Raw genomic sequence first — 15,292 nt, 5'->3', positions numbered from 1 at the left:
TCTTAGATACTAGGCATGAAAACAAAGCTAACAAAATTGGTTTCACTATTTTCTCACTTTCCAGAAAGAAGTTCTATATTAAACCATTTTCATACAAAGTATAGGAAAACAAACTAAAACTTTGATAAACAGCAAGGAAACATGTGAACAAATTGCACCACTGAAATCTACACCTCACAAGGAGTCTAACAAAATTTAGTTTGAAGTTTTTAGAGCAAGACTCAAATAACTAAGCATTAAACTCACTTTTGCAAGATAAAACTATAAATAAATCTACAGCAAAGTAACATGCAAAACAATATTTTTCCTAAGTAGATCTCAGCTAGAGGAATCCAACAAAACAAATTTCATAATTTTTGGAGCTATACATGAATTTCTAGGGATTTTACAAGGTTGCTGCTTAAATAAAACCTAAGGAAACCTAACCAAAATTGCTAGGTACACCCCCAACCCACACCCGCAGGCGCTGTCGGGCGGGGCCCGCTGGCCCGCGGCCCACCGGCCCGAGTCAAGGCCAACCAGTGGCCTTGACCCGCGGCGGGGCGCAGCCAGGGCGCGCCGTGGGCGCGGCCACCACGCAGCACGCGCGCGCGGCGTGACGCAGCGGCGCCGGCGGACAGCGGCGGTGCGAGGCGAGGCCGGAGCGGCCAGGGGAATGCGGGCACGGGGAGAAGGAGGTGGCGGTGAGCCTCACCGGCGGTGACGCAGGCGAGGAGCAGCAGCGAACGGGCGGCGCGACGAACAGGGGCGGCGGCGCGGCGAAGGCAAGCGGCGGCAGCCCTGCGCGGCGAACGAGGAGGCCGGGTGAGCGCTGGAATCGGAGGAGGATGGTGAGAGGGAGCTCCCCGCGCGAGGAATCGAGGCGGCGCTCACCGGAGAGGGTGAATCGAGGCGGCGACGGAGCTCGGCGGCGGCGGCAATGGTGCTCGGGGCTAGGGTTTGAAGGGGAGCGGGGGCAGGCCGTGTGCGGATAAGGAGAGAGGGCGAGGGGTAGAGGGAAGGGGCGGCACGGCGCGCGAGGATCAATGGCACGTGGCGCGGAACGCGAGGATGGACGCCGGCGACGACGCGTGCGGCGCGACGCGGCAGAATAGAGGAGAGGAAGAAGGGTGGCTGACAGGTGGGGCCCGCCGGGAGATTTTCATTTTCTTTCTTTTTTTTCCAGGGCTGTGACAGATTGAGTCACACTTGAAGGAGAATGAGAGTCCGAATCTTGCAGAGAAGGCCTAGGTCCATCTTATATATCTTAGTGGGCGGAGCTACAATGCGAGAAAAGAGGTTTCGATGAGGAGGTCGGGAGCTACACATGTGGGCTCGCCGATCAGCTAAGCTCCATCATATCGCAAAGTCAAGTCTTGTCCACTCGTCCCACGGCACCACCTGTCAAGACCTTGGTCGTGTCGGCCGTCCCCTATCAAGGTATGGCGCGTGCGTGGTCATTGCACGGCCGTCTCGGACCATCGGGACAAACGTCTGTGTCCTGTTGAAGAGGTAGGCCCTCTCTACATGGTTTGGGAGGTCGGGCCTCTCTTCTCCCAATCTTGTAAAATTTTTGAAAGAGAATTTTTTTTATATTTAAAATATTAAATATAGACTAATTATAAAATTAATTACAAAACTTGTCTGTAAATCGCGAGACAAATCTAATGAGCCTATTTAATCCATAATTTGCAACAGTGATGCTACAGTAACCATCCACTAAATATTGATTAATCATAGATTGATTAGCATCATTAGATTCGTCTCACGATTTACAACCCATCTGTACAAAAAGTTTTGTAAATAGACTTTATTTAGTACTTCAAATTATTAAAATTCACTAAACAGGGCCTTACTCGTTCCTTGGGTTGAGCCCTATCCCATTTGTCAGGCGGGAGGCAGGAGCAAATATAATAAAAGACATTGACAAAGGAGTAGAACCATATGTATTTCGTATTAATGGCCAAATACATCACCGTATAGGATCATTAATTCCATAACAAGGTCAAGCACCACAATACGCTGAACTATATATTTTTTATAAAAAATGAAAATGAAAATAAAATAAAAGCTTTAGACAGCCCAGAACATTTGTATGCACCGTATCACAGTGTACATGATGAAATGATAGATTCTAAGATACCTATCTTTTGAGGAGAAAAGTTAGATTCATTGGTGTTGACAATTTCTCATTTCTCACAATATTATACCTTGCTTCACCAGAGGAACAAGAAAAAAATGGGAGGCCAGACACTGGAGAAAAAATAGATTCACTGGTGTTGATAATTTCTCATTTCTCACAATGTTCTACCTCGCTTCACCAGAGGAACAAGAAAAAAAGGGAGGCCAGACACTGGACATAAGCGGCAACGCCACGAGCATTTCTAGTATAATGTATTTTAGTTTGTCCTAAATCAAATTGATCTAAATTTGACCAACTTTATAGAAACACTTAACAATATTTTCAATGACAAATGAGAATAAATAGATACAATATAAAATAATATAATTTACTTATTTGATGTGTTAGATACTATCTATGTGCTACGGTTTTCAGATTAAGTTTGTAATCCAAAAATAATAAATATTACAAATGGAAGGTTTGACGAAAATCATATATCATGCCGGATTTCAACCTTTCAACCCAGAATGACACCTTTCGTCCCGGAAATTATACGCCTTTTCTGTTCTATTATACTATGTGACTATGACTGACATCCGCAAGAACGCAACCCTTGGCTGCATACTTGCATACTAAACGACATTTTACACACTACATTTGTGCTAGCACAATGAGTGCTTCAACGAATAGTGCAGAATCATCTAGATGGTAGAGCCAGCTCCACAGCAAAACCCCTTGCACCTGTTCCAACTTCACTAAATCATTCTTGCTCGACCATGAGCTAAGACCAGCATGCATGCCCTAGTAAATTCACATGAAAAGATAAGGCACTGTAAATTCTTGTTGGTGTCCTCAAATATAGAGGCAAAGAAATGAACAAGACAAATATATCAGAATTGAGTTCACCAAGCTTTAAATTGGGAATCTGCTCACCACATCAGTGACGTCAAGCTGGCTACTCTCTCCTATTCCTTGACCAGAAGCCCTTCTTTCTTGTTGGTTCACTGCCCAAAACTGGTGTTGGTGGTCGCGAACCAGTGGAGAAATGCCTCCTCAAAAATGGCCGACTAAATGTGTCCTTCATGCTAGAACTAGTAACCAATCTGGGTTCTCTCTTAACTTTCTTCTGGTGCTTAGAGCTCCGATCAAGATCATTATCAGCCATATTTTTTGATGCCTTGTTCATAACCTTTAGTTCAGTCTTTCCAAATAGTTTTTCTGTAATTGTCTCACCATGGGTGCATAAAGGACAAGAAGGATCATATTTCTCACTTTCTGCAGTAATACTATCTAAACAATTTGCATGGTATGCATGACCACAGAATAAAACAGCAACTACTGCCAGCTCATGACCGTTCCATGAAGATCGCTCCTTTAATAGCCTTGAACATAGCCTGCATACCTCTTGATCTGGGGAGAGGGCAGTGGAAGCATTTGAAAATGATCCTTTACTAGTAATGGGGCCAAAGAGTCCATTATCAACAGACCACCTATCTCCTCGAGATATAGCCACCAATTCAGAAGGTGTGCGAGTTGACCGCTCATCAGATGTCTCACCTTGTGATTGCCCTGCAAACATATCATCGCTAAAGGCAGAAAGCATGGAGTTTGATATCCTTCTTTCTGCAGAGCTGTTTTCACCAAGAGGTTTGTGGGATGGATTCCTTCCATCTGAGATCTGTGTATACAGTTGACCACCAGGTGACCGAAGTGATTTCCTTGTTGAATTTGGGTCCATGCGAATAGAATGACTCAGAGAGGATGAAGGACCTTCTGAATCTTCTTGCAGTACATGGGTTGTTGTTGAAGGATGAGACTTCAATTGCTTTGCATCTGAAGAAACAGTTACTATGCTGGGGGATTTACAAGACTTTGCCTGTCCAAGATGGTGAATAGTGAAGGGAATAAACATCAGACACAGTTATATAACTGGATAATCACACAGAATTTGGAAATGGTAGTGATAATATATATAGAACTAGAACAAATGCTCAATACCACATACCGCAGGGGGTAAATCATTTACAGTAGATTGATCTGCTGGAAACATGAAAACATGGAACATGTGTTAGTAAATAATAATTTATTTTTAGTGTTTAATAACTGATTATTCCCAAAGTCATCAAAAAACTAACATTTGCAGGCTGGCTATTTGTCAGTATGGGCTTAGCTTATGATGTGTTTGTAAAGAAAGCTATTATAATTCAAGATATGTGCCATTTCAGATTTTTATCATTTAGCATGCACCGAGAAAATATTGCTCGACCCCTGAAATTAATGAACAGTGCAGAAGGTACAAAATAAGGAAAAATGTCGAATCTGCTCCTTATCCACTTTTAAACCTTGAAAATAAAATAAAACAACACAACATGAAATATAAATTAAAATTACGAGCAATGGAATGAAAATGTCGGCACCAGATCACAAGAGCTTGTGAATTCTAATATTCCGTTCTGACAAGCATCTTCATTTCATTCTAGTAGACATGTATTTTGACAACATGCGACTACTATAACATTCACTCAATAATATTAAATACCATCGATGCAAATGCAACACAGGAGTAATACTAAAAAAAAAGCACAACACATCAAAATTTCAAGCCTTTACCTCCAGGATCAACTTTTGAGGACACTTCCATCTTTTTATCAGATTTTTGCCACTTGACCCTGCGGAACACATCAGAACGGCTATCCCCACTGTTATGGCCTTCAGTTGGTGCAATAAAACCATTCTTCACTTCTGGCTGAACATTTTCATTACTTGGGAACACCATAGTATTCTCCATTATATCCTCTATGTGTGTACGGTTGTCCCACCGGAAGCTCCATGACGGCGAGTGTCTTACCCTGTATGTTGAAACTTCAATTGGAGTCATACATGGCTGTGCTCTTTCCTTGGCAGCTATGCAGCAATTAGCTCCCATACTTTATTGCAGAAAATAAGTTGACACCCCTTATATACAACCAATTAAACAAATCTTCAAAGTTCATCCATGTGATTAGAAATTGATGGATAACATGCTGGCAGTCCCAATATAACACTGCAAAATAATGACAACCATATCATATTCATGAAGAAATTAATGTGTGCCTTCAAGAAAGCGCTGCGCGAAGTGGGGGCATTGTTAGGCTATTAGCTGTTCTTAAAGGGGTCTTGAAAGGCTACTTGTGTGGGCACAACATTAAAATATGACAGCAACCTTAACAAGGAGCCAAGAAGCATCAGAAATAAGCTTATTTAATATTGCACAGAATAGGGCCCATGTTGACCTGCTTATTAAATTTTATGAGAACTGAATTACCAGGAGGGAGCAATTGCCTTAAAATATACATGTCTGAGCAGAAGCAAACATATGAAGGAAAAGAGATAATAAATTGTATAAAATACATAAATAGCGTGCAAAGCAATCTCATGGACACGTAAATCATCTAAATTTGGGGAAATATCATTTCAGTTTTGTGGAGTTCAATAATCATACAAATTCAGAAGAAAAAAAAAACCTTTTAGACATGTGAAAGGCAGAAACTAGCCTGAACCATGTGTCCTTAAATTTTTAAACCTTCTGAACATAGGAAGTTAGGAACAATGTCAGCCCCCACTGAAGTTGGAGAAACTCCAACTAGGAGCCAACCACTTGCATATTTACTACCAGTCCGAAATTACATAGGAAAAGATTCACATTTAATTTGTGTGTGTACCGGGGGTGGGGGACCAATAGGTTAATGACCTCATCAACTACAGCAAGAGAAGCTATGTGGAGGAAGGAACTATCAGGTACTGACGATGACATATACCAAAACTATAGACCACTCAAAGAGCACCTATTCCTCCCGACAACACCTAAGCATCTTCGAAGGAACATATCAATCAAGAATTGTGGATTCAAGGCTGAAAGGCAACAACAATCACCTCAGCGGGTATCATACTGGAGTACAATGGACACAAAACGTAGGAAGCTTCTTTGTGCGCAATAAACATGGAATTTTGCACAATTTTATACATAACCATGAGGATGGGTTGACTACAACAACCCGAAGAGTCAAGATTCACACTCAATTTATCTGTTTAGATGGACAGCTAGGTAGTACCGGTCAAAACTAGGCACTGGTGTTGGTTTTGCAGTTTAAAGTACATAATTATATACGCTTCCAGCGATTATACCATATATATATGCATCTACATAAAGCATTTACGCTTCCAGTAATTATAGGATATATGACCGCGGAGAGATTCCCTCCGGAAGAAGTACCTTATCACAGCATATCACACGTAAGGGACATACGCTGGGTTCTCCTCAATTTACTAACCCCAACCACAGAGCGGAACCCGAATTTGCCAGGAATTACCTGAAATCACTCAGAAATTCCGCCAGCAGGAGCGCAACAAATCGCTCGAACACGACCCTCACCACCACGGAGGGCTCGCGCCGGAGCCTGGGTCCGATCCGCCGCCGCCGCCGCCAGGAGGGCCACTTAAGTCGGGGGGCTAGGGTTAGAAAGGGGGGCTGGCCGCGGGAGAAGCGAGCGGGATGCGGATGCCGGGAGAGGGAGGGAGAAGAGGCGAGCGTGTGGGGGCATGGGAGCGGGGTGGGTACGAGATCCGGTGAGAAATGTTTGTCCAGTTCCTGCGCGCCTGCAGGGGCGAGCGAGCGAGCGCCGCTCCGTCCACCCAGCCGCGCCGGCCCACGCGTCGCCGGGCCCGCGGGTCCGGGGATGCTGGGCCCAGCTGCATTGGCTGTGGCTGTTCTTCGCAGGTGCGGTGGGTGGAAGACGTTGCAAGGACGGGGGAGGGAGGCAGCCGCTGCTCACTCGCACGCTGACTTTGCAACACGTGGCGCGTGGCGAGTCAGGTCGCGGTCAGCTGAGTGTCGTTTTTTTTTTGAGGAAGACCGAACGGACTCGTGCTTTGCGAACCGCCGGTGGGCCGATCGAGGGCCTGGTCGCCGATACAAACAGAAATGGGCCTGGGCTTCTTGGAGTATGTTTTTTTAGCTTGAATGAACGAGAAGGGCGATGAATGATGATTGTGGATTGGCGGTGTTGTCCACTCATCGTCAAAAAATTATGATTAGGCCAAAAAATTCACGTATATCCGACGTACTCCCTCCGTCCCAAAATAAATACAATTTTAAAGTTCAAAATTTGTCCCATAAAAATATTAACTTTGACCCACCTACCACAAAAGACAAGTCAATTTTCGGAAGATTCTCACAAAAAAACAACTAACACCTCATTCACTCACCACAAAAGACAAATGATATTTTGGTAATTTTACACATAGCATTGGTTTGCGTGTTTGGTCCTAGAATTACATTTATTTTGAGACGGAGAGAGTACGCATCTACCTAAAAAAGCCTTAGCTTGTTGGCCTTGCCATTCATAAAACTACTCATAAGACAAATTTAACAACAATATTAAATACAAATTCTTCTTCTGACGGCGACGACAAATATATATACTACCAGCTCCCTTAAGTAATGATTGATAGGTTTTGAATTTCAGAGATACATGCACATGTATCAACAGGTAATGTACACATATATAATCAAGCTGGACATGGTGATGATACATGGAACTTATTCGACAAATATGTGGCACATATATATGTCTAAGGGGGAGCGGCTAGCAAGCAGCAACTTATATATATTCGAGGACCTGAATGCATGGGTTGGCCTGTGTGCCTAGTTAGGTATGTCCTTGAAGTGAGGCTTGGACATGGTCGGAGTAGGGTCGGAGCGCCCGTAGTCGTCCATCCGCACCTGCTTCAGAATCCTCTCGTGGACCACCACAGCCGCTTCGTCGTCTTCCTGCAGCGGCTGCATGGATTCTTCCGTCGTCTCCTGCACATGCATGCATGCAAAATCACACAGCTGCAATTGGTGTCTTGGTATATAGGATTATCCAGCAAACGCGAAATGTATATAGTGTGTTTGTGTATTTGCAACAGTAATAATAACTATTGCAAACGTGTAAACCAACTGAGGTCTAAAAAGCTTTTGAAAGATTCTAAAAAGGAAAAAGAAGAAGAAATTAAAGGTGAAAGATATAAGAAAGGGGCAGCCATGCATTTATATTTTAGAGTAAAGTTCATCAACGGTCCCTAAACTTGTTCTAGTGTGTAATCTAGGTTGCTAAACTTTTAAAATACATTTCCAGATCCCTGAACTTGTTCCAAGGCATCACATAGGTCCCTAATACCTCAAAATGCATTTCTAGATCCATAAACTTATCTCATGGTGTCATGCAGGTCTCTAAACTCTCAAGATGCTACTTTTAATTTAATATAAATATTATTTTGCTATTTTAAGTTAATGAAAACTTCTTTTGCTACTCTAAATTTAATAAAATTGCTATTTTGATTTTGAGAATGAGAACAAATTATCTTAATAAATTTATACAAAGCGCATACAAAATGTAAATAGTTAGAAGAAAATATTCAGGATTAGCACTGATATCTCCATGTTAGACGAGAAAACTATAATACCCATCATTGATATCAAATGATCAAGATTAACCCATGTTGTATGCTTAATAGGCAGCTAGTTCAGAATTAAAATGGTCTTAATGGTACGATTTCTAAATAAATCGGCTGAAAAATAGCAATCCATTTTGAATGCAATTAATTAACGGTATTTTTCAGAGATATAAAATTCACGGACTGAAATGGACATTGAGACTAGTTTGGAGACCTGAAGATACATCTTGAGAGTTTAGAGACCTGAATAACATCTTCAGGCAAGTTTAGAGATCTAAAAATACATTTTGAGAGTTTAGAGATTTAGATGACACCTCAGGACAAGTTCGAGGATCACCCATATATTTTACTCTATATTTTATTTTTATGTAAAGTTTCAAGAGCAGTATGATATACAACCAATAACCATGACTTAACCAACTACATCTTAGTCATATAGTAGAGTTCGCCTCTCTGATCCCTTGTTGCCTTAATACCCTCTACACCACCGCACTGTTTTTCTGATGTGGCAAGGGAATAATGGACCTACGTGTTGTAAGCTAAATACCCCACATGCTACATGAAAATAAAATATGTCTTCACATGAACAGATTGTAGCTAGTATCGGTAGATTGTTTAAAATCCATTTTGCATACATGTAGTCCCTCTGCCCGCAACTAAGAGCGCTTCTAGTTTCGTCCTAAGTCAAATATATCCTAAATGTGACCAAATGTATACAAAAGTAATACCAATGCTTATGATACCTAATAAGTATAATCAGATTTGTAGTTAATTTATTATATTTTATAGTATACTATTTGGTGTTATAAATATTGATATTCTTCTCTACAAATATGGTTAAACTTAAGATAGTTTGACTCTAGAAATTCACTTATTTTGGGTTAGAGGGAAAGTTCACTTTAATTATTTTGGAATGGTATGTAACCAAGGTGTGGACTTGTATCATTATGCGATGTCGATATATTGCTAGCTGCGTTCTCCCTCTAGTATCCATATATAAGACAACAAAGCCTATACCAATGGGCTGCGCTAATAATCTGTCAAATCAAACTGGTAGTCCTATAGGAATGCACGGAATGTATAGAAATAAACCCTCTTGGATTTGAAAATTTGTATCTTATTATGCCTAGTCAACGTGTTGCCATGTTCCATTGCCGTCCTCTTGAGATGAAGAGGGAGAGGACAAGAGACTATTGCAGAGAGAAGAAAATTAAATGATTTATTTAATGCCAAGCAATTCTTCCAAGTTCATGCTGGCATTAGTTTCTGTGCAATGGCATGATAACATGCTGATAGTTCAACTTTAACCCTTTAGAGAAATAAGAGTATGTATATATGCATCCGTAGATAGCTGCCGCAGTTATTCGTCCCTTGGTTTCAAAATGTAAAAATATATACATGTGTATATAGTTATATACCGTCGATCCTGCACCATGTTTGCTCAGCAGCTTCTTCCTATGCCCTCCTGCGTCAAGCAAAATCTCTATGGATCACAACAGAAACTTAAAAAACGAACTAGTAATGTGTGTGACATCTTGTACATATCACTGAAATCTTCTGGAACTTGATTCACAATAGTTTAAACGAAGAACATCGGAAAGGGAATTGAAGAGCATAGAGACATGACCTAAAATGATCAAGAAAACAATATAATTAACCACCAGCCAGCGCGCTAACCTGCCATGGCGGACAGCAAGAGCGAAGCCAAGACGACGGCGACAAGATAACTCGACTTCCTGGGCTCCATGGCTCGCGAGGAGCATACAGCCAGCTTGAAGAGAGAGACACAGGAGAGAAAAGCTAGCTAGGGGAGAATGAAGCAGCAGAAATGGCAGGGGACGGAGAGGAACCTGTGCCTTTCCTTGGTTTGGACACAAAGGAACCTGCAGATGTGAGTTGTCTGCAAGAACTCAATCAAAAGGAGGCATGCACCAGCACCACCGTAGACAAAATAGATTGCAGATATACTATTATCATTGCTCCCCTGGGATATGATGGGTATGTGAATCTCAGTGGAGTCCCTGTTGCCGGAGTGTTGTTCATTAAAGAAAACAAAAGGCAGATTAAAGGGGCTGGTCAGAGCTTTCCCTGTGGAATTTTGAGGGTCTTGTCATCATTAGACTTGCTGGTGCAGACTGTTTGATTAACTAGATCCATAAGCTAAAGCCACTGACTTGGTACCAGTACATGCCATGCAAGTAGTCCCCCTCTTTTGTTAGTCTATTTGCTGATGCATACCAACTGCATGCCTGGAGTGTAAGAATGGTATGCTATATATATAAATGTTTTATGAGAAGAGAAATTCTCAGGAAGAAATGGAGCTGTGACCTGTGGATGCTGGTTGCTCACAACTATGGTGCTGGTAGGTGCCACAAGATATTAGAATATATTAAGTGAACCTGAAGGCATGCTAGCTGATTTGCATTATATTATATTTGCAGTTGGACTTCAAGAACGGTCCTTGGTCAGGGATCTGCAGGGTGTTTACTCTGATGGCCATACATGGGACAACCATCAAGGCAACATGCTGAGCACCAGGAGTCCAGTACTTCAGATAGAAACCATACATGATGCCTTGACCGGGTAACTTTTCAGGCATGCACGCAAAGAATCATGCGGTTAGATCGATATATCCAGTTTATTTCTTAACTGCCCTGCCCATGGCCCACTGCTGTTTCAGCTACAAACGCATGCATGCTAAGTCAACCAAAAAAAAAACCTCTGCGTCATCGGTACATACAAACTAAAGCTATCTATTTTCCACACAAATAACAATCATAATCATCAGGTTTATCACGAATTTGACAGTGCTATATTGTCTTGCATTTTAGCTATAGAGCTTCGAAAACTTTTAGCCAGAGTTGTATGCATGTGTCGGCATCATCTGCTGAAATTTGTTTCAATCTCGGATGGAGGGAATAATATATGCATTATTTTGAAAGTGCACGCAATTATATGTCGAGGGACAGTGTTAAAAACAATTGGGGCACTCAGCAGTCAACATTATGGGCTATCTCATAAACTATTCAAAATAGAAATACTTTACACGAAAAAGCTGATAAAAGGATATGCTCGCCTTGTTAGTGGGGAGCTGCTTTATTAGTAGTGCTTCGGAATATTTTGCCATCTAATCAGTTTAGGCCTTTAGGGGTGGTAGACGACGACAATCGGAGGTAACTGTAGTGGGGAACAAAAGGGACCGTGCATGCATGCGTGGACCTTTAATTTCTTTTTTAAAAGAAGATGACTAACATGTAGTGTTAAGCTAATATGTGTATACTTTAAGAAAAACTAGGGGTGTCAATTAGTGATCTTTAGGTGCACCTCCAATCCTCTTTAGTTCAAAATTTTGTGCTACTTCTCCAAAATCAGATCTCAGATTAGAAAATTAGTACAAAATTTTAAACTAAGGAGGGTTGGAGGTGCACCTAAAGATCACCAATTTACACCCCTAAGAAAAACCAAGCAATAATCAAGCTAATGATCTGTCTCCGTATTGAATTTTTACAGTTCGGAGTAGTAGTAGTCCTTCACTTGGTGGACTTTGTTTTCATTGCTTTGATGCATGGCTATTTTGAACCAGTAGTCCTTGATTTAGGTAGAAGGTAATCAAGCTTTTCGGATGATGCATGGGGAAAGGCAGGCTTGTGGATTGGCCGGCATGGCTTTCGCACGCAAGCTGCACTTGCACTAGGCTATGGAGCCACACGGTCAGTCTGGTGGAGGCCTGGCCGCCGAGACCAGCGCCGTGCTTTTGCTTAGCCGCGCGGCGCGCGAGTGCTTTGCCTGAATGCCTGATTATCTCGTGTAATTTTTGACGTTTTGATGATGCAGACACATGATGATATAGAACTGCAGAGTTTTTCAGGATTCAGGATAACAAAAAAAATAGAGGGAAAAAAGAGAGAAAAACTAATCCATGCCACCATCATGACAAGGCTTAAAGCAAACTCTTCCCCTCAAGGGACAGCGCAGAGTCTCCGCTCCGGCGCTCCCTACTCTTGGGGCTCCCCGACGTGCTTGCCAGCTCGCCGTCGCTCCGCCGCTCCGCTATACTCGCGCGCATGCATGACTCGCTTGGCATCTGCCATACCGCTGGTCGCTGGATTCAACGCAGGCAGGAGACAGACCTCCTAGACAGGCTCGGGCGCTCGGCCACAGGAACCCGACGGGAGAGGACGAAGCGATCGCTGCCGAGTATTATGGGCCCGTTTGGTTTGTGTAACACCCTGCCTGCATACTCCACCGGATACTCCGGATATGGAGTTCCTAGTTTATATAGTTTTTGTCTTTTGGTCCCCACAATCATTTAAATAGAAAATATCACACTTTCTCTTCCTCACTCTCACTCTCTCCCGTCACCTCTCTCTCCCTCCCTTCCCTCACGAGCTCACCCTCTCCCTCGTGAGCCCTCCCTCTCCATGATGCCCTAGACGTGATTTCAAAGCCAAGGAAGCTTCAAATCGGGTGGGGAACCTTCCTCCCCACGAGCTCCTCCCAAGGGTGCCTTGGATTTCAAGTTCTTCGCACACGAAAAGCTCATCCTAGGTATTCAAACTTGTGCCGCCCCGATCTATGTTTCTAGGAGGTCCTAAGTGATTTCTTTTGGTCAATCAACTCTATATGCATCCCTCAACTAGGATCTAAAAGGGTTTTGATTTTTGGTGGCTTGGTTTTGTCAAAATCAAGATTTCAATTTTTGGGGCGAAAATGCTGTCGAGTCCGGAGACTCCGGGTATAAGCCCGGATACTCCGGGTTTGGAACACTCCGGGCGAAACTCCGGGTATAAGCCCGGATACTCCGGGTTTGGGACACTCCGGGGGAAACTCCGGGTATAGGCCCGGAAACTCCGGACTTGGGGGTCCGGGTCCGGACACTCCGGGTAGTGGTCCGGATATTCCGGGTCTCTGGAAATGTTGTCAACTAGTATGGGTGTATTTTTATGTAGATTATTAGTACTTATACTCGTTCAATGACTAATTTATCATTACAAGTCATAATTGCATTTCTCATATCATATGCATACGTGTAGCAGCCGCCGTAGAGGAGGTTGTGTACGAGGTGATTGCGGAGCCCCAGGAGTAGCCGGAGCAAGCCAAGCAGGAGGTTCACAAGGACTCGGCCCAAGGCCCAGTTGACCCTAGCTCTGAGCAACAGCCCGAAGGCAAGCCCCGGTGCATAACCCCTAATTTAAATTATGCAATATATCTAATTAAGTATATGTGCATTAAGTTTATAGGAGTTGAATGAAACCTTAGTTGCACAATTCCTAGGTTCCAGGAGTTTTATACTAGCATGCGTAGGTCGATAGCCTTGCCATGCTAAATAGGACTCGGTAGAAGTTGAGTAATTTCCTGTTACTCGCGGGATATATGATGTATTATATTCCCATATGTGGAGTCATTGAAATTGAAAATGAGAAGGAATGGAACTTGAGACTGGACGGGAAAAGTGTAGAACCGTCTGTGTCGGTTAAGGACCGTTCGTTGTCTGGCCCTGCTGATTGAGCTTGAATTATACTAACCGCATGCCGGGAGTAGGAGGTAGTCGAAACCGGTAAGCCTAGTACTGCCTCGCGTCGAAAGTATAGATCTTCATCACCACCCCTTAGGGCGAGTCGGGTAGTCGCGGAGAAATGGGGATGTATGTATTTACTTTTGGTGGTCTCTCGTTGAGCCCGGCTGACTATATGTAGGTGGGGCAGTTCTGTAGTTCGAATCGGGGAGGGAAATGGTTGGCATGTATAGTCCGACGGGGCAAATGCGTGCCGTGTTGATTAGGTCTACCTTGCAAGGTTAAATCGGATCGATTCGCCGTCAGTCGCTCTCGGTTATGAGCACCTTGATCGCAGCACCGCATCGTAGTAAGATCCTATGGAATATGAATGATATATGGATATGTTATTTTCAGATTAACCCTCAATGATTGCTATGATTGATTTAGAGGTGCTAATAGTAGATGATTCACCTAAATAGAATATGGAGCTAAAATAATGAAAGTAAGGAATTACTTTAGTCGTTTTTTTCTGCAAAATAACCACCAGCCAAATGCTTTGCATGTCTAGATATGTGGGCTAAGTTATACCCACGGGTCGGGTAAGCCTTGTTGAGTATTAGTATACTCAGGGTTTGTTGGAAAAATGTTTTCAGGACCCGCACACGTTGACTTCTGTCCGTGTTGTGCCAAGTTCGTTCGATTGGATGCGGAGGGGCGGAACGTCGAGGACCCAGGCGGATAGCTTGGAGTGTTGGAATTGCACACTCGTGGGCTGAGTGTGGAATTCATTTCCGTTCTTATAAATTGTAGTGGGTAGATTCTATGTTTATCAAACTTTGTATAAAAGGCAGATACACCCGTATAATATTATGTATTTCGAACTCGGTTTGTAAAACTCTTTGTTGTTATCGTATGTCACTCTTGTATATTTTCAAATATGGGTTGTGCTTGTACCATCTGCGCCCACCTTCAAGAGGACGCCCACCTAGCTCACAAGGCAGAGAAGAAGAGAAAGGCACCGGTAGTGGGCTCTTCGAGCAGTGCTCCTCAGAGGTTCCGCTTGGTACAGTCGGGCCCACATCGAGCCCCCTTTCAACACCAACCACAACAGCAGTGGGGTTATCGGCCCCCTCAGTACACACCGTCACAGGGCACAGTTAGACCTCCTGTTCCTCAGCAGAGTGAGCAGAAGATTTGGGTGCAGCAGTCGGGGACGC

At 43.2% G+C, this 15,292-nt stretch overlaps 2 protein-coding genes across 5 annotated transcripts; both read right to left on the bottom strand.

The window, feature by feature from the left end:
- Positions 1-2,468: 2,468 nt before the first annotated feature.
- LOC120671918 lies at positions 2,469-6,711 on the bottom strand. Of its 4 annotated transcripts, none has more exons than XM_039952174.1 (5): positions 6,451-6,706; positions 4,712-5,144; positions 4,107-4,141; positions 3,035-3,977; positions 2,469-2,902 (listed from the first exon to the last, which is right to left on the bottom strand). In XM_039952174.1, the coding sequence occupies exons 2-4, from the start codon at positions 5,025-5,027 to the stop codon at positions 3,057-3,059; spliced, it is 1,272 nt and encodes a 423-aa protein (XP_039808108.1). In that variant the 5' UTR covers positions 5,028-5,144; positions 6,451-6,706; the 3' UTR covers positions 2,469-2,902; positions 3,035-3,056. The 4 variants fall into 4 exon arrangements, with proteins under 4 accessions (XP_039808108.1, XP_039808112.1, XP_039808109.1 ...); XM_039952178.1 differs by having other exon boundaries at positions 4,107-4,138; XM_039952175.1 differs by lacking the exon at positions 6,451-6,706 and adding an exon at positions 6,354-6,371.
- An 806-nt stretch (positions 6,712-7,517) lies between these two features.
- On the bottom strand, positions 7,518-10,587 carry LOC120671917. Its single transcript, XM_039952173.1, has 3 exons — positions 10,256-10,587; positions 9,997-10,043; positions 7,518-7,943 (listed from the first exon to the last, which is right to left on the bottom strand). The coding sequence occupies exons 1-3, from the start codon at positions 10,323-10,325 to the stop codon at positions 7,785-7,787; spliced, it is 276 nt and encodes a 91-aa protein (XP_039808107.1). The 5' UTR covers positions 10,326-10,587; the 3' UTR covers positions 7,518-7,784.
- Positions 10,588-15,292: the final 4,705 nt, after the last annotated feature.

The sequence above is a fragment of the Panicum virgatum genome, chromosome 5N (assembly GCF_016808335.1).
Source record: "Panicum virgatum strain AP13 chromosome 5N, P.virgatum_v5, whole genome shotgun sequence".
Classification (NCBI taxonomy): domain Eukaryota; kingdom Viridiplantae; phylum Streptophyta; class Magnoliopsida; order Poales; family Poaceae; genus Panicum; species Panicum virgatum.
The sequence above is the reverse complement of the archived record's forward strand: the minus strand, read 5'-3'. Positions and strand labels throughout refer to the sequence as shown.